This window comes from Aegilops tauschii, chromosome 1, assembly GCF_002575655.3.
Source record: "Aegilops tauschii subsp. strangulata cultivar AL8/78 chromosome 1, Aet v6.0, whole genome shotgun sequence".
Lineage (NCBI taxonomy): Eukaryota > Viridiplantae > Streptophyta > Magnoliopsida > Poales > Poaceae > Aegilops > Aegilops tauschii.
The window spans coordinates 69,146,425-69,166,068 of NC_053035.3; the positions used below are offsets into that span (position 1 = coordinate 69,146,425).

Consider the following 19,644-nt stretch of genomic DNA (forward strand, 5'->3'; position numbering starts at 1 on the left):
GAGAGGAAATAAAACCAGGAAGAAATCAGAAGGTAAAAAAGATTAAAATGTTTTTTAGAACAAAAAAAGAAATGGAAGGAGAAGGAAAAAAGTTGGTACAACATAGGAACCTAAGCCTGCAACATCGGCGGTCTCTCTTCTCAAGAACAGAAGAAAAAAATAAGAAAAAGGAAAACACTTGGCTTCTACCGACGGATTGCACGCGAGCATCTGCCAGCTCGTTCGTATGACGCATGCCCTGACGGAGCGGTCTTTTCTTTCTTTCTTTCTTTCTTTCGGTCAACGTGGCTGTTGCTCTCTGCTCACTGTTCACTACGATGAATTTCCGCAGCAATGTCTTTGTTATACAAAAACTGCAACAAGACCTCTGTCTCAGAAAAGTTTAATTTGCAGTGAGACCTTCATTGCAGAAAACCTAAACTGCAACATGACCTCTGTTGCAAAAAGATGAAACAATACAAAAGATATATTTTGCAAAAAAATTCGCAACATGACCCGTGTTGCAGAAATTTCACGCAACACGACTTCTGTCGACACTTGGTCGCTCAATTCGTCGGATCCGACAGCTCGCGAGGTGGTGGATCTTTTAGCGTCCAAAGTGACACAAGAAATTGGGTCTGTTTAGGACACATTTAGATATTATGTCACATCTAATCTGATCTTCACTATGTTTGTGGTTTTTTTTTGTCCCAACTCTTTTTCCTTGTTGCTGCCTTATTTATGTAAGGTTAGATGTGACATCCAGAAAATGTGCATTAGACAAACTGCAAGAAATTCGGAGTGGTTGCTTACACCCAACGCAGCCGCATCGGCATCAACCTCCACACCGCCGTCTCCGAATTCCCCAATTCAAGAGGAGGCGAGCCAGCCCTTGATCGGATCCCGACTCCGACTGCTGGACGGAACAATGGTAACGCAGTCGGAGCCAGCATCAACCCGTCGTCCTCCACCGCCCTCAACCATGGATTTATTCTCCACCTCCTCCTGCGTCCGCCGCCGATTTTCTTGACCCCTCGCCGGCTTGTCTGACGCTTCCGACGACGACATGGATAGTGCGGAAGATCGACCCTCCTTGGTTGCGGAGGAGAAGGACAAGCAGCCTGTTCCCTTTAGCGACGCTCCGTCTCCAGTGCGCGCCGTGCTCAACCGTCCGTGGCCATCCGCCGTCGTCATCCGGCCGGAGGATAATCCGTCCGGAAAGTACCGCACTCTGGTGGCCACCGCCAAGGACATTGGGGACCCGATCTCGCCGGAGGAGATGGCCGCGCTGGAGGACAAGGAGGGCGACGACGCAGGCACACGGTTCTACAAGGCAGCTGCTCGGGCCAACGTCGTTATGAGGAATTACATCCATGAACACGGCAGCCTGTACATGGATGAGAACGGCAAGTACATGATCGACAACTCCGCCCAAGTTGAGGAAATACGGTAATATTTATTCGCCTCTCCCTGCCACTCGAGAAATTATTCATGCATACTTGTTCCATGTCAAACTTTATCCATCACTTATCTTCTGCTCAGTTTCCTCTTCACTTTTATGATCATGATTTGTTAGAATTTCAATGGGTTGATATATAGTAGTATCCAGGAATTTTCTTTTCGGCAAAATTGATTCTTTACAAGCATTGGATTTGACTTACCGTAGATCTGCAAGTTGTACTCTTCCCCTATCGACGGCTTTGACCAAATGCACACTCTTTTGTTGCTTGACCTTGTACTAAGGAGCCATTGTCTTGCGATTGGCTCGAACTCCTCAATATGTTGAAGCTAATTCCTCCTGCTCTCCTGTACCGCTAATGGCAGTTAGAAGCTACAGACCGTGAGCGATATTTGAAGCTTCCTCACTAGTCAATTAGTGCGACCTGGTTGAATTGAACAATGCAGCTGTTCAGCTTAATATGAAAGCTCTGCAGCAGCTTAACATGAGCTGAAGAGGGGTGGTAACTGGAGCTCATTTTTTCTCTCCAGTACATGCAGGAGGGTTGCTTGTAAACTGTACCAATAGAAGTACCTGGAGTTCTCATTTTGTGTCTGTGTGCGTGTGGGGGGTGGGGGGTCGATAAATATTTGTTTCAGTCAACGGATTATGTTTTCAGTTTTCAGAAATTACCAGCGTTCCACAATGGTTGAGTGTTTGTGCAAAGGCTAAATAATAAGGTTGTTCACGAGCTGATTTTGCTTTTACTTTTCTATCTCTTTTGTTTGAACTTCATTCCCTTTTGTCACTGAAACTCTAAGCAAGGAAGTGAGGTCTTAATCCACGGGTGTGTATTTTCACGTACTGTAAACCAGAAATTCCTTATTTGGCTGCTTAATGCTCTAATAATATGTTTCTATCATTGTAGTTGCAAGCATGTTACAGCAGAAGAAATGGAATCGGAGATAATGAAGCAAGAGATGACTAAGGAGCAAACTTATTTATCAGAATTGGCTTTAGCGAGCTTCAACAAGAGGAGAAAGGTATAGCAGCCATTTTCCTATCTTCCATTTGCTATTTGGTTTCTGCTTGTAAATTGTATGCAAGTCGGTGTTCCGTTGCGTGCCGGTATTTAGTCTTAGAAGAAATACCAGACTTTGTTTCTTGACAGTATAAATAGAAACCTAAGCTCCCTGAGGACTTGAACCTGGGTTTTCGCTTTTGGGTTTTTACATCAACTCTCCCAACCAAGCGAGTCCTGAAAATATTAAATTAGGACCACTAGCTAGTACCATGAGCTGCACAAACTGCATGTTTCAAAATAGAGAAAAGTATACTTTTCACCCCTCAATTCTTGGCGGAGTCTAGATTTGGTCCCTCAACTTCAAAACCGGACAACTTGCACCCTTAACTTCCGAAACCGGACAAGATTCATCCCTGGTCACGCTTTCGACCGGTTTTGGTGCTGTCCCACCCCGGTTTTGACTGCACCAACTCAAATTCGCATATTTTTCCCAAGTCCGCGTAATGTTTTCAAAGTCGGGTACTTTTTTTAAATACGTGAACTTTTTAAAAATTTGTGTACTTTTTTCAAATCCGTACTTTTTCCAAGTTCGCATAAGTATTCAAATCTGCGTACTTTTTTTAAATTTCATGTAGTTTTTTCAAATTCATGTACTTTTTTAAATTGACGTACTTTTTCATATTCGCGTACATTTTTTTGGAAAGGGTTCATGAATTTGAAAAATTTATGCGAACTCGAAAAAAGTACGTGGATTTGTTTTTTTACGCAAAAATAAGCAGATTTGAAAAAATATGCAAATGTTTTAAAAAATCATGGATTTAAAAAAAGTACGCAAATTACAAAATTGTTCACTGATTTGAAAAAAGTATGTTTACTTTTTGAAAAAATATGCGACCTTGGAAAAACTACGTGGATTTGAAAAGTGTATGTGAATTTCAAAAAGTTCACGGATATAAAAAATTTACACGAATTTGAGTATGCGCTGGTCAAAACTGGGGTGAGTCGGCACCAAAACCGGTCAAAACCGAGACCAGGGACGAACCTTATCCAGTTTCGGTAGTTAGGGTGCAAGTTGTCCGGTTTTGGAGTTAAGGGACTAAATTTAGACTTCACCAAAAGTTGAGGGACGAAAAGTATACTTTTCTCTTCAAAATACTTAAGTGTAATTTATGAGTGTTTCACTTAAACTTAGGGAACCTTTTGAAGATTACAGAAATTCCCTATTCCACATCTAGCATTCTGTAGTGGCTACTGATAATAATTCTTGTTAACCCAGTTAGAAGAATTAGCAGCGAACCCATTGCATAGTTTGTTACGAATTTCTAGCAGTACATAATAGGCATTTCATTTTATTGTTTCCAGTTTTGATTCTTCTAGTGGTGCTTCTTTGTACTAGATATTTTGTTCCCTTAGAGTTGTGTTTGATTATTATCTTATTAAGTCCCGTTTTGTGCAAGTTTGCAAGTGCAATCACCAATTACGTGCACCACATTACTGTGACAATGCTCAATATATAGCTGCACAATTTTCTAAACCTGATTTTTTATTTTCCTCTCCTCTCTCTGTGCCCAAATTGCAGGTGAAGTTTGAGTTGTGTGAGACATTGCTTTCTAGACTCTTTTACGAGAGCAGCCGTATTTTTACGCATCTAAATTTCGTCGCCAAGCGCAAGGATAAGAAGAAACTCTTCTTCGCCGAGATAGAGGACTGTGGACAGGGTGGTGTAGAGATCTTGGAAGTACGCTGTTGTGTTCCCCTGGATTCATTATGTGAAGGTAAACCTGCCGAATCTTCAGAATATTATCCAGATCAATGATTTATTGGCTGTGTGTTTATTCCCTATTCACCAGTTTGTTGCTATATATTTTGGCACTGAACGGCCTCTTACTATTTGTTATGCAGGTGGTTATTATTACTACTGTGATGATCCTAGACGTGGCTGTAGGAAAGGGTTTGACTTCACACGCTGCTACGGCTGCAGCGAGTTTCTGAAACATCCGGTTGATGGCTCGACTTACTCAGGAGGCCATGACCATCGGAGGAGGAACTATATAGTTTAGAACGTTGTTTCATTTATCAGCGGTGGAAGACAGAGTTGCCGGTGAAAACTGAGCCGATGGCAGTCGATGGCGGCGTTCTCCGCCGCTACCTTGATGAATGCATCGTTGTGTAACTTCTGTCAACCCATTCGTGCTGCTCCGAGGAAAACCCTAGGATCTGGTCTTCCAGATCGAATGATGGCGGTACTGCGGTGTCGTTTCTCTCTTGGGAGCATCGTTTGTGGACCAACACTGAAAGACAGAGGCAGACGTGGAGTGTCTTCGTCTTGCATTGAGCTTCGGTGGAGATGTCAAGTCATGCCTGGCCCGCAGGTGCTACATTGTTCATGTCTGGTCGGCAGGTGCTACGCACGACAGATCCTCCAGAATCTTCGCGTCTGGATGGACGAGCGTAGGGCGGTGGCGCCGTTGTGGCATCGATGGATGGACGGACTGGCAAGGATGATGTGGATCTCTCTCCTAAAGATGGGTCAACAGTCCGATGATGATGGCGGCCTTTAAAACGTGTGCATGTGGTGTACGCTTTAGGTCCGGTGCACCGGCGATTCATTTCGATATGTTATGTGGATGGATTGGCGACGACACCGGTTTTAGATATGAAAGTGAGAGCACTTCACATATCGAGTTTTGTAGGTGTGAGTGGTGGCTTCGGGTGGCTTGATGTATATTTTTGTTAGACCTTGTTGAATAATAGTAAAGATGGTCGTATGCATTGATTGATACATAGGTCCGGGGATTTTAACCTCCTTTTCAGAAAGAAAAAAATATCTGCAGTGGAGCCTCATTGTAGCAACGGGGTGACAGTGAGCCCCATTGTTAAGAGCATTTCCAGTCGTTCGGTCCCTCAGGACGACGAAAAAGCGACGTCTGGGGCCAAATCGGAGTTTACTTTCGGCGTGGGGGTGATTGCATTCCCAGTCCCCGCCCCCAGGTCGCCCCCAAATCGGCGCAAACTCGGCGATTTGATTCAAATTTGTACAAAACACGGTACAAACTCGGCGATTTCATTCAAATTTGTAAATAAAAAAAAAACACTACGCCTACTACACCTAGCCCTACTATGTCGCTGCCGCCGTCCGCCTTCTACATGCCGAGGAGCCTGTAGAACCGGCCGCCGTCGCCGCCACCGCCGCCCTGCGTCCCGCCGGAGCAACCGCCATCCCTGCTGCACCCCTGACCAGGGTCGCTGAAGCCAGAGGCGGAGCCAGGATTTCTCAAAGCCCAGGGCTAAAAGTAAGTGGCTATAAATAATGCCAAATATCACACATACCAATACATGTGAGGAGTAAATTACAAATTTACATTAAGAATACAATTTAAATTCATTATTACCAAGAGAACAGATTCGATAAATATGTCATCAATTTAAGAAGGTACATAATTGCAAAAGTTAGTACCAAATTAATGAAGAATGGCTTCATTTGAGGCCATTGTTTCTCCACCAACAATAGTAGAAGTTGTAAACATAAAATCGACTATCTAAAATCAAGAACGGTACATAGACCAAGTCAAGTATTCATATGAAATCTTGTGAAACAAGAACATATTTTACGTAGGTGATTCATTGGTGTTGGTAACTTGGTATTGTTGGATGTGGTCTTGCTGGATGTTGCTTCAAAAGAAAAGAAAAAAACTGTCCTGATCCTCTCCATCTTAAATTTATACCTTTTTAATTCCTTTTAACAAATAACAATGAAACAAATTTGACTAAAGCAATAAAATTCAGCGCACTAGCTCATTGATGTTTTGGCTAATACGAAGGAATTAGGGAAAATTAAATGATACAATAAACTAGATATTACCTGTCCTGCTGTGTCCAGCCGATTGTGGAGACGAAGCTGAACAGGAGGGCTGGAGGGGGCCGCTCTGACGTAGCGAGATTATCCGATGCTCCCACCGGCGAGCGGCAGCCGCCTGGTCGCAGATCCGGACGCCGGTCTGTCGTAGGTCGTAGAACATGCCTGGCGGCTGGGACGGCGTACAAACGTTGGGAGAGAATTTTTCGCTAGGGTGAGACGAAACGCTGGGAGATTGATTCTTTGGGAAATCGCTAATACCGACCGTGGCGTGGTGGGCTAGTGTGAATGCACGGACTAGTTTGATTATTCTCCAACCAAGCCCATCTGAAGGCGAGTGAGCTCGCTTGGGCTGGGCATATACGATGGTCGGCGAGGCATGAGGCTGTGCTTGCACACCTGGGGCTGGGCCTTGTAATCTGCAAGTATGAAATAAAAATCTACTGGACATTTACTTACGGGTTGGGCCAAGCCTGGGGCTATAGCCCCTGTTGCCCCAGGCCCAGTTCCGCCCCTGGCTGATGCGCGGGGGGTTGGACGGCCCGGGCGCGTCCTCGTCGTCGCTGTCGAGGACGACGACGTCGCCCTCATCGCGTCCGCGGCGCCGGGCCTTGATCTCCTCGTAGGCCCGGCGCTGGCGCTCCGCCTGCTCGCGGACGTAGTCCGCCTTCGCACACTTGAGGGCGGTCTCGTCGTCGGCGGCCATCTCCGTGTGCTCCTTCTTGATGGGGAGCAACCCCGGCTCGGTCTTCGGCTGGACGAGGCGGAGGGAACGAGGGAAGGGGCCGCCACCCTCGTTGATGACGAGGGCGCCGCTGTGGGTGCGGCGCCCAAGCGGCGTCTCCTGCGGCTCCGGCTTGACGGGGCAGAGCGCCGGCGACCCGGAGGAGAGCGAACCGGAGCCCGACGACGAGGAGGTCCCCACCTCCATTCGCCGCAGCGTCCAGGAACTACCGCGGCCGCGAGAGGGGCGTCGGGTACTCGAGGCACGGCGTGTTGCTGGTCTCGATGTGGTCGAGGACAGCCTCGAGGGTGCGGCCTGGAACGCCCCACCACTCGAGCCGCCCGTCGGCGTTGAGGCGGCCGCGGGGATGGTGCCGTTGGCTGAGGCGACCTGGTCTTCGTGGCGTCGTTCGAAGTACATCGTCACAGCGTGTGGCTGTCGGCGGCGTCCCTCGGCTCATTCCACTGCGCCTCCAACAGCGACGAACGGATGCGGGCGATCTCGGCGCGCCGTTCAGCCCCGGTGGGCACCGGGGACACCGGGACGCCGCCGGCGCTAAGCCTCCACGAGCCCGGCACCTGCATGTCTGGGGGCGCCGGGTAGTCAGCCTCGTAGAGGAGGCGCGCCTCGTCCTCGCGAAGATGGCGTCGGCCAAAGCCGTTCGCCGCCGCGGCGTCGCCTGGGTAACACTCGGCCATTTGCTCGTCAGCAGGGGAAGAGGGGGGAGAGTGGTTTCTGTGGCAAGACGAGGCGAGAGAGGAGGCGAGAGAGGAGGCGATGTGTGGCGACTGTGGCGTTCACCGGCGGGGAGGTCGGCTTTTATAGCCGAAGCGGGGCGGCGAGAACCTGCTCGCCGGGTGCCGTGTGGCGGGAGCGGCGGGTCGCGCGTCACGGCGCCTTCACTGCGCCGCCCGTGAGGCATCAATGGGAGGCTGACCGGCACGGAAGCGCGGCAGCCTTGGCATTGATTCCCGCGGGAACCAAGGAGATGAGGACGACAAAGCGGCGAGTCGCTGACTTGGCGGGCCCATTCCCGTTCGCGCCAAAATCAGTTTCCCCGGCGCCCCCAGGATCCCACCAGCACGCCGGGTTCGGCCTGGGTTCGTCGGCGCCAGTTTCGGCCCAAACCGATGAAAAACGGGCTCCTGGGGACGCGACTGGTCCGGTTTTTGGGCGCCGGCGCTAAAAAATGGCCTGGGAGAGCCTGTTGGGGGTGCGGCTGGAGATGGTCTAATAAATTAATTCACCATGGATCCGTATACCTGTGACACATTTTCTTCCTTTGTTTTTAAATATAAGACTTTTTTGAACAAACAGGATGTCTTATATTTAGAAACAAATGCAGTAATTTGGATTAATGCCCGTTGAAAGCTTGTGGTGCGTACTCTGATGTAGTATTCACTAAGTGTGTACTGTTGTGAATTTCCAAGGTAAAAAAGCACCCGACCAATTTGAAAGAAAAATGAAAAGGAACATAGTTCCAATAAAAACGAACCCAGGGACCATATTCTTCTCCGATCTGAATTTTGCTCAAGTCTCGAATAAACTCAAGGTGGCGGAGGCAGGGGGTGGCCAGCAGGGCCAAGGCCCTCCCCATGATCACACTTTCCTTTGTATTATGCATGTGAATAGTGCATATTTTTTAATTTCCCTTTAGGCCGGCCCTCCCTAACATCAAATTATAGGCAATCCTGCCTCCGCCAATGCTCAAGGACATATTCAAAAGGGAAATGTTCACGTACGGCTGACCGGCCGAACGCTCGGCCGGTCGAGTACGAGTCGCACGATCCTTCTGGATCAAACGACGTGTGACAGCCCACATGGCCACGTCGGTACCGCAGCCTCCTGGTGTCGGTGTTAAAACCGGCCGATCTCGGGTAGGGGGTCTCGAACTGTGCGTCTAAGGCGGATGGTAACAGGAGGCAGGGGACACGATGTTTACCCAGGTTCGGGCCCTCTCGATGGAGGTAATACCCTACTTCCTGCTTGATTGATCTTGATGATATGAGTATTACAAGAGTTGATCTACCACGAGATCGTAGAGGCTAAACCCTAGAAGCTAGCCTATGGTATGATTGTTGTTGTCATACGGACTAAACCCTCCAGTTTATATAGACACCGGAGGGGGCTAGGGTTACACAGAGTCGGTTACAAGGGAGGAGATCCACATATCCGTATTGCCAAGCTTGCCTTCCACGCCAAGGAGAGTCCCATCCGGACACGGGACGAAGTCTTGAGTCTTGTATCTTCATAGTCCAACAGTCCGGCAGAAGTATATAGTCCGGCTGTCCGAGGACCCCCTAATCCAGGACTCCCTCAGCAGCCCCTGAACCAGGCTTCAATGACGATGAGTCCAGTGCGCAGATTGTTTTCGGCATTGCAAGGCGGGTTCCTCCTCCGAATACTCCATGGAAGATTTTGAACACAAGGATAGTGTCCGGCTCTGCAAAACAAATTCCACATACCACCGTAGAGAGAATAATATTTCCACAAATCTAATCTGCTGACGCATTTTGCAGCATGACATCACACCACGGCCCGGTCATTATTCGAACCGTTTTTCACAACTAGCCACTACACATATCACGAGGCGGTTTCCTTGGCACGTCTTGTCAAAGCAGAGATCGTGTCCCCTTATCACAGGATTCTCATCAATACGGGTGTGGGTAACCCAACCGCGCCATCAATTACGGCGCTTGGGGAATAAGCGGTTTTACCAGGCAAGTGGGGAGGCGCGGAATCCCTGCTGCCTTTATAAGGGGATAAGGACTCCCTTTCGCACCCACGCTTTCTTCTTCCCGATTCATTCCCCTCCGCCCAAGCTCCAGCGCCCAAGCGTTCATCTTCTCCGCCCACAAAAGGCCTTACGAAGATGTCCGGATCCGGAGCAGGAGGCAAATGGATGGCCTCTACCGTCCGAGAGAAGGATATCAAAAAGCTTCGGGAGGCCGGGTACCTGGCCAAGAAAATCAGCCACCGTCTCCCGACGGCGGGACAGACCGTCCCTACTCCGGAACCCCACGAGAGGGTTGTATTCCTCCCTCACTTTGTCCGCGGGCTAGGGTTTCCCCTCCACCTGTTCGTTCGCGGCATCATGTATTACTATGGGATCGATCTTCACGATCTGTCCCCTAATTCCTTCCTCAACATCTCGACTTTCATTGTCGTGTGCGAGGCTTTTCTCCGCATCTCGCCGCACTTCGGTTTATGGCTGAAGATTTTTAATGTGAAGCCCAAGGTGGTGGGCGGCGAGCACGCCGAGTGCGGGGGCGCTATGGTGAGCAAGATGCCCAATGTCATATGGCCAACGGGAACCTTTAATGATTCTGTCAAGGAGTGACAACAGCAGTGGTTTTATATCACTGAGTCGCGCGGCACGGAATGGGCCGCCTCTCCCGAGTTTCGATCCGGTGCCCCCCTGCGGCTTACATCCTGGGTCAAGAAAGGCATGGACTGGTCCTCGTCCGACGAACTGTCGGTGCTCCAGACGCGCGTTAAAAATATGGGAGACAAGAACATTGAACTTGTCAATGTGGTCCAGGTGATGCTAGTTCGCCGGATCCTGCCTTGTCAGCACCGGACTTGCAATCTATGGGAATTCGATCCGGCCAGGCACCAAACCTTGCGAGAGCTTTTCGGCTCCTCGCACAAGGACATCTGGAAGGTGCTTTTCAAGTCCAGCAAATCATGGCCGGACTCCGCCGAGGACCGCGGGTACCAACTGTCCCGCCCTGCAAGTTCGGTAAGTCATCAAAAAATTTATCTGCGTAACCAAAGGAAGCGCTTAACGTGTTTTATACAACTCTCCCAGGGCTGGACGAAGAAGGCGGAGCGGATCCATTGTCCGGCCCCGCTGCCCGAAGAACCGGCCGTCCCACTTCTGACGAAGATGTTGGTCCCGGCGCCTTACAAGGTGCCGAAGAAGACGACCGAGAAGGGGGCCAAAAAGACCCGGGGCGGCCTTCATCGCTGCGGCACTTCGGACACAATATCCGAAGAGGACGAGGAGGAGGAGGAAGATGAGTCCCCTGCAGGGGGAAGAAAGAAGAGGACGGCCTCCGTACACTTGGAGGCCGAGCTGCCCAAAAGGGGAAAGGCTCCTCTTCCGGAGGAGTCTACTGCCGCCGCCGACAGCGGCCCGGCATGGGATCCCAGGGCCCAACCCCTGGTGAACTCGTAAGTATATAAAATCCGAGTATGTTTTAGGCGTCCAGACTCATCATGGCATAGTATTTTAACCTAAGCCATATTTTTTGTTAGTCCGGCGAGGTCCCGTACCAAACAATCCTCATCGGAGGATTTGCTGAGCTCGGATGCTATGGAGAGCGGGACGCCCCCAAAGACCCCTTCCTCCAAACAGGTGCATAACACCGAGGCTTCGTCCCAGAAGGACCCCGACCAAGGAGGAGAGGAAAAGACCGTGAAGGCGGCGCCTGGAGGTCAAACCTCAGGGGCCGGACACATGGGGGAAAAGATTCCCATGGGAGCTGACGGCGGGGGCCATCCTGAGTTTGGCTCCCAGCCGGATGCGATTCCGGAGATCTATACGGCTCCAGAATCGAGCAGACGGCCTCCCTTGGCTGGAGGGGGCGTGCCTGTTCCATCGGCAACCTCTGTCCAACCAGAGGTGTCGGATGCTTTGTTGGTGGCGCTGAAGAGCGCCTCCATCGTTGATGAACACCGTGCCCTTATGGGTGCGGTGATTGAGAAGATTCAGACAGCTGAGAGTGGACTGAACGAAGCCTGTATCAGCCTTATAAGAGGCTTTGAGGTATGTTTTATGAGTTTTCGAAGAGTGTCATAGTATAGATAGTAGCCCCTGATACACTGTTCGGTGAAACAAAGAACCGGACAGAGGATCGAATTTATGTTCGCAGGAAGACTCATTGAATGACATCTATATCTCTTCTGTTATAAGTAGGCGTCTGTAGCGGCTGCTGCTTCTCATACTGCGGAGATCTCCGGGCTGAATCAAAGTCTGGAGCGGGCCAAAGAAGAACTTGGCCAATTGAAAATGCAGTTGAGAGATAAACAAGATATGCACAAGTCTTGTTCGTGTTTATTGCGAATGAATTTTCAGTATGAAATAAACTTCATGATTTGCGCTAGGGATTGTGACCGAAGTCGAGGCCCTTAAGAAGGCTGTGGCCGAGGCCGAGAAAAAGGCAGCTATTGAGCAGGCTCTTCGTGAGAAGCACGAGGCCAGGGTTATTAAAGCTGAGCAGGAGCTGCAAGAGGCCGTGAGGAAATGCGAGACCTTGGAGCAGAGTTTAACGGAGAAAGAATCCGAACTCACCAAGGCGCATCAGGCCACGAGCGATGCCCGGGGGGAAACCCAAAGCGCCCTGCAGGGGATCCAAGAGGCGAGAAAGATCGCTGCGGGTAAGGCTTTTTCCATGTAAAGCAAGTATTTGAGGGGAAAACTATGTTTCTAATTTTGAATCCGGATTTCTCAGGGGTATTTGCCGAGCTACCCCGCAGCATATCAGATGCCGCCCAATTCTACCGAGCCGAAGAAAGGAACACTGCAGATAAGCTCTTCTGGTCGCAGTATTTGGCACCGAATTATCCGGTGCCTTTTGCCGATCAACTGAAATAGCTGATCGAACTGCATAAGGCGGCGGAACTAGCCATGAAAGATTTGGTTATCCGGCTATGGCCTGCCGAGCTGATTCCAAGCAGCTACTTCGGGCTCGTGAAGCGGCTTGTAAGCGCTTGCCCTTGACTTGACGTCATCAAGCGGTCGGTCTGTATAGAAGGTGCGCGAATGGCCTTTGCCCGCGCAAAGGTGCACTGCGGGGGAGATGGACGCTGAAAAGCTGATGACCGAAGGACCGCCAGAGGGGAAGGAGCACCGCAAGCCCGAATTATATTATGAGAGTGTCCTAAAAGGATCCTACCTTGCAGCGGAGCTATGCGCCAAGGACATTATATTTCCATGAATGCCAATCATGTTGTCCTTTGTAATGTTTGAACAAGGTCATTTATTTATTGCCTGTTATATAAAAGTTTACCCTCCTGTGCGGCCGTTTTATATGTTAAACCTGAGAGTTGGCCAGTCATCGGCTTCTGCCCCCACGTAAGAAGTATGGGGGTGTTCGGGATAAACCTGAGCACTCTTTATCCCAGTTTTGGGTCCTTCGAAGGAGGTGCTCAGCACAACGAACCAGGCAATCGAACTATAGTGCTTTATCACTCTCACTTAGCCATAGGAGCTTTAGTAAGGTCGGCGCACCCCCTGGTGTTCGGAAGACCGTACTAGGGGCTCTATAAGCACCTGATCGGAGGAAAAACCGATCCATCGCACGCTGCATTGGTTATGGCATTATGCGGGAGAAATCCTTAAAGATTTTGTGACCTCTCGAATAGCTGACCAGCTCTCACCGTATCATGACAGTCAGTTTTCGGCTTTCTCTACTGAGGTGCTCGTCCGGAAGAACCGGGACACAATCGCAGTAGTTCTCCCAGTGCTACCTTAGCCGATATAGCGGAACGTAAGGTACCAAAACATGGGAGTCGGGCAAACCCAACTATTGACGCAAGACATGATTCGGAGCTGATGCATATAATGCTATATGTTCGGGGTGCCGAACTTCCATGAAGGTGTTCGGACTTTATTGCCGTGTTATGGGTAAAATGAAGCCCCTGGCATATTTTAAGGCATATCGCTGTGTACGGATGACACTTGGCAAAAGAATTTCAATAAGAAATAACAGTAGGTAAGCGTCATATAAATCCACATGTTGTATTTGAATAGTACGTCTATGCGTATGAGTACAGGTAATGTGATAAAAAAGGAATATGATTGCGGAACCTGCTGAGACCAGGGGGAAGAAGCTGAGTGCGGATCCGTAATATAGCCGGATGGTCATTGCGGGGAATGTCTAAGGATTCCCTTGCGCGTTCAAGCTGCCTCCGTATAGCCCGTCCTGGTCTGCGCAAAGGTGAACCTGCGAAGGAAATGTAAGAAATGTTTGCATGCTGGAGAGCGGTTGAGCCGCTGAGTGCGGCCTGTCCTGGCCTTCGCCGGAGTGTTTAATTGAGCTCTGGACGAGCCGGGCTATCCTTCCACGACATAGTTCGGAGTCCCTTGACGGTGTCCGGGAGCCTGGACGCCGACTCGAGCTTCAGCTGCAAGGTGCTGCTCGTTGCTTCTGCTGCTAAGGCAGTGGTGTACTTGTTGGTGTCGAGGGAAGATTCGGCCCTGCCATTGACCGTGATGACGCCGCGTGGACCGGGCATCTTGAGTTTACGGTAGGCGTAGTGTGGCACCGCGTTGAATCGAGCGAACGCGGTTCGTCCAAGCAGTGCCTGATAATCACTGTGGAAAGGGACGATTTCGAAGATTAACTCTTCGGCACGGTAATTTTCTGGTGATCCGAAGACTACCTCAAGGGCAGTGGAGCCTGTACAACTGGCTTTAGTGGGTTTGATCACCGAATGATCGTTGCCCATCTTGCGCATTGTGTCCTGGTAAAGCAGATTTAGACTGCTGCCTCCATCCATAAGGACTCGCGTGAGGTGGAACCCGTCAATTATTGGGTCGAGGACTAGTGCGGCTGGATTGCCCTAATTGGCGTTAACAGGACGATCCGTGCAGTTGAAGGTGACCGGTCCTAGTTTATATTGTGGGACGACTAGTTCCGTTAAGTCGGCATCCCTAAGGGTGCATATCCGTCCGAGTTGGGAATTTGGGTGGTATTTACCACATTCACCGATTGAATATGCGGGGGAAATTTCTTTTGCCCTCCTGTATCCGGTGATCTGGGCTCTTCGTCGCCATCATCGCTTTGAGACCCCTCTTCTCCGTTTTTGGCGCCTGTCCTGCCGGCTTGTTTGAAGACCCAGCATTCTCTGTTGGTATGGTTGGCTGGCGTTCTTGGGGTGCCATGAATTTGGCATTGGCGATCGAGTATGCGGTCCAGACTGGATGGACCCGAATTGTTATTTTTGGGTGGCCCTTTCCGCTGACCGGATTTTGAGCCCCTAAACCCGGCATTAACTGCCGTATTTTCGGCGTTTTCACCATATTTGCGGCGCTTGTGTTTGTTGCGTCGTGGTTTGCCGTTGCTATCCCTGGCTTCTGATATGACAGGTTTGCTTGCTGTATTGTTACTACGGGCCAACCAGCTATCTTCGCCCGCGCAAAAGCGGGTCATAAGTGTCGTGAGGGCTGCCATGGATTTTGGCTTCTCTTGGCCAAGATGCCGGGCGAGCCATTCGTCGCGGATATTATGCTTAAATACCGCTAAGGCCTCTGCATCGGGACAGTCGATAATTTGGTTCTTCTTAGTTAGGAACCGGGTCCAGAATTTCCTGGCCGATTCCCCTGGTTGCTGAGTTATATGACTTAAATCGTCAGCGTCCGGCGGTCGCACATAAGTGCCCTGAAAATTGTCCAGGAATGCATCTGCCAGGCTTTCCCAACTTCCGATGGAGTTTGCCGGCAAGCTATTGAGCCAATGTCGATCCGGCCCTTTGAGTTTTAGCGGGAGATACTTGATGGCATGTAAATCATCCCCGCGGGCCATGTGAATGTGGAGGAAGAAGTCTTCTAGCCATACCGCGGGGTCTGTAGTACCATCATATGATTCAATGTTTACGGGTTTAAACCCTTCTGGGAATTCGTGATCCATTACTTCATCAGTGAAGCATAGGGGGTGTGCAGCGCCTCTGTGCCGGGCTATATCTCGACGCAGTTCATACGAGTCTTGTCTGCTGTGTTCGGCCTGGCCGGATTTGCTTTTAGCATATCCGGCGTGACGGTCATCGTCCCGCGTTGGGGCGCGCCCCCGTGATCCGTAGATCGATCTTGCATGTTTTGCTTTGTTTTCCAATACGTCTCGCAGGTTCCGCGTGTTACCCTGGGCCTTGGTATTTTTGTTTGAATGGCGGCGGGGTGCGGGCTGTACTTCGGGCTGATAAGCCTCTCTGTCTCGGCCACGAGGTGGCCGATCGGCCGCATCATACGCTGGTGATGTAGGTTTCAATGCTTCCTCCTCGAGTTGGGGTAGCAACCTGCGCTTTGAGTAACTCTTGGTTGGGCGCTCGAGTTCGTATTCCTCGGCCGCCAGGACTTTAGTCCATCTATCCGCTAGCAGATCTTGATCAGCTCGAAGCTGTTGTTGCTTTTTCTTCAGGCTGTTTGCTGTTGCTATAAGCCGGCGCTTGAAGCGCTCCTGTTCGACGGGATCCTCAGGCACGATAAATTCTTCGTTGCCGAGGCTCACCTCGTCTTCGGAGGGAGGCATGTAATTGTCATCCTTCGATTCTCCGTCTGCTGCCTGTTCCGGAGGGCTAGCTTTTTCATCCTCCCGCTCTAGGTCTGGCTGGAGGGGATTATCGTCGTCTTCGGCACTATCCGGAGCGTTATTGTCTCTTGTGCCGGTCGCTGCTTTTGCTATGGCGGGACTTAGAGCGGCGCCGCTGACATCGGTGCTTGGATTGCTTCTTGGAGGGATTATCCTCCGTTGTCTTATCGCCATCCCCCTCTTTGGGGGTGTCCACCATGTATATGTCATATGATGAGGTGGCAGTCCAGCGCCCTGTGGGTGGTGGTTCTTGTTCGTCTCCTGCATCGTCGTCCATACCGTCGATGTCTTCGGAGCCGAAGTCGAGCATGTCAGTTAAATCGTCGACAGTGGCTACTAAGTGGGTGCTGGGTGGGGAGCGAATTTCTTCGTCGTCCGCATCCCATTCTAGCCGGACATAGTTTGGCCAAGGGTCTCCTGACAGGGAGAGTGACCTCAACGAGTTTAGCACGTCGCCAAAAGGCGAGTGCTGAAAGATATCCGCGGAGGTAAACTCCATGATCGGTGCCCAATCGGATTCGATAGGCACGGACGCAGGCGGCTCGGAGTCCATGGTCGGGGACGAATCCAACGGTTCGGCAACACGGGTCTCGTAGGAGGTGAAGTCAGTATTCGGCTCTATCGCCACTGAGTGTGCGGCCTCCGTGGCGGGGTGCATCCACCCGTCCTCGGATGGCGCAATTTGTTCCAGATTGAGGGCCGGAGTGGTTGCAGGTGTGATCTCCCGAACACTGTCCGACGGCAGAGCTAAATCATGCTCGTTGTGATTGTGCGGCGCACCTGACATGGGCTCGAATCCGTCGAAGATCAAGTCTCCGCGGATGTCGGCAGTATAGTTCAAGTTTCCAAACCTGACCTGATGGCCAGGGGCGTAGCTCTCGATCTGCTCCAGATGGCCAAGCGAGTTGGCCCGTAGTACGAAGCCGTTGAATACGAAGATCTGTCCGGGGAGGAAAACCTCACCCTGGACCGCATCGTTGTCGATGATCGAAGGAGCTATCTAGCCTTACGGTGACGGCACAGTGGAACTCTCAATGAAAGCACCAATGTCGGTGTCAAAACCGGCGAATCTCGGGTAGGGGGTCTCGAACTGTGCGTCTAAGGTGGATGGTAACAGGAGGCAGGGGACACGATGTTTACCCAGGTTCGGGCCCTCTCGATGGAGGTAATACCCTACTTCCTGCTTGATTGATCTTGATGATATGAGTATTACAAGAGTTGATCTACCACGAGATCGTAGAGGCTAAACCCTAGAAGCTAGCCTATGGTATGATTGTTGTTGTCCTACGGACTAAACCCTCCAGTTTATATAGACACCGGAGGGGGCTAGGGTTACACAGAGTCGGTTACAAGGGAGGAGATCTACATATCCGTATTGCCAAGCTTGCCTTCCACGCCAAGGAGAGTCCCATCCGGACACGGGACGAAGTCTTGAGTCTTGTATCTTCATAGTCCAACAGTCCGGCAGAAGTATATAGTCCGGCTGTCCGAGGACCCCCTAATCCAGGACTCGCTCACCTGGTCCACCACCACTTCCCACCCCTCTCGATCCCTCTCGATGGTCTTATCCGTCTGTTCGTCCACTCATCCCAGTCCTTTCTCATCCCCTACCTCCAGCAGCGCTCCCCATCCCCTACCTCTAGCAAGAGCGCCCAAATCAAGTCGCTGGAGAAATCACATCTGTTCCCCACCTTCCTTTTTGCATCTAGATCGGGTTGAGACGGGGCTCTGCTCTTCCACTCATCCACTACTTTCTGATGCGAGGAGTACTTAGGGGCTGATGCAACCGGGGAAGCCATGATCGTCCATCTCCTCACCCTTCCCCCCCCCCCCCGGGCGTTCTACAACTGGCGAGGTTGGAGGTTGGTGCTGCAATTTGCTGCAACCAGCACCGAGAAAGCTACCACCGGTGCCAGAATTTGCTGTAACCAGGATCCACATTTTTTGAGTGATTTTTTTTGCTGCAACCAGTCCAAAAATTTGCTACCATCGTTTTGCTTTTTTCTACCACAGTTGGCAGTCGGTCTTTTGATTTATTTTGCTTAATCAGATCCATCTTTTTGCCGGAACTACTCAAAAAATTATTACCATGGTCTTTGATTTTCGCTACCGCCGTCTTAGTTTTTGCTCCCACCTTGTTTTTTAATTTTTGCTGGATCCATCTTATTTTGCTGGAACCTCTCCAAGTTTTGCTACAATGGTGTTTGAATTTTGCTACAACCGTCTTCGTTTTTTGCTACCCCCCCCCATCTATGATATTTTTGCTGGATCAATCTTTTTTGCTGGAACCACTCAAAGAGAGAGAGAGAAAGAAGGTTGTAAATGGCGTGGAGGGAGCTGCAAACAATACCAAAAAAATGCTACAACCAGCGTTCTACAGAGCTTCAATCGAAGGCGACGGAATTTGGGGACCGGCCACCACGCAACCGCGAAAGCTGTAACCGTCGATGGAAAAAGCTTCAACTGTTTTGTGAAAAAGCTTCAGTGGGCGTGCGAAAAAAGCTGTAGCTGACGGCATGGTGGTGCGGCGAGGACAGCGACCGGCGGCGAGCTACTGATGCTTCAAGGCAGGCCTCGGTGCGTCCAAGGCGGGTGTCCAATGAAGGAAATATGCCCTAGAGGCAATAATAAAGTTATTATTTATTTCCTTATATCATGATAAATGTTTATTATTCATGCTAGAATTGTATTAACCGGAAACATGATACATGTGTGAATACATAGACAAACAGAGTGTCACTAGTATGCCTCTACTTGACTAGCTCGTTGATCAAAGATGGTTATGTTTCCTAGCCATAGGCATGAGCTGTCATTTGATTAACGGGATCACATCATTAGGAGAATGATGTGATTGACTTGACCCATTTCGTTAGCTTAGCACTCGATCGTTTAGTATGTTGTTATTGCTTTCTTCATGACTTATACATGTTCCTATGACTATGAGATTATGCAACTCCCATTTACCGGAGGAACACTTTATGTGCTACCAAACGTCACAACGTAACTGGGTGATTATAAAGGTGCTCTACAGGTGTCTCCGAAGGTACTTGTTGGGTTGGCGTATTTCGAGATTAGGATTTGTCACTCCGATTGTCGGAGAGGTATCTCAGGGCCCTCTCGGTAATGCACATCACTTAAGCATTGCAACTAATGAGTTAGTTGCGGGATGATGTATTACGGAACGAGTAAAGAGACTTGCCGGTAACGAGATTGAACTAGGTATTGAGATACCGACAATCGAATCTCGGGCAAGTAACATACCGATGACAAAGGGAACAACGTATGTTGTTATGCGGTCTGACCGATAAAGAT

At 50.1% G+C, this 19,644-nt stretch overlaps 1 protein-coding gene across 1 annotated transcript; it reads left to right on the plus strand.

Moving 5' to 3' along the window:
- Positions 1-775: 775 nt before the first annotated feature.
- On the plus strand, positions 776-5,274 carry LOC109752420 (uncharacterized). Its single transcript, XM_020311320.4, has 4 exons — positions 776-1,428; positions 2,346-2,460; positions 4,021-4,216; positions 4,344-5,274. The coding sequence occupies exons 1-4, from the start codon at positions 1,046-1,048 to the stop codon at positions 4,499-4,501; spliced, it is 852 nt and encodes a 283-aa protein (XP_020166909.1). The 5' UTR covers positions 776-1,045; the 3' UTR covers positions 4,502-5,274.
- The last annotated feature ends 14,370 nt before the right edge of the window (positions 5,275-19,644 follow it).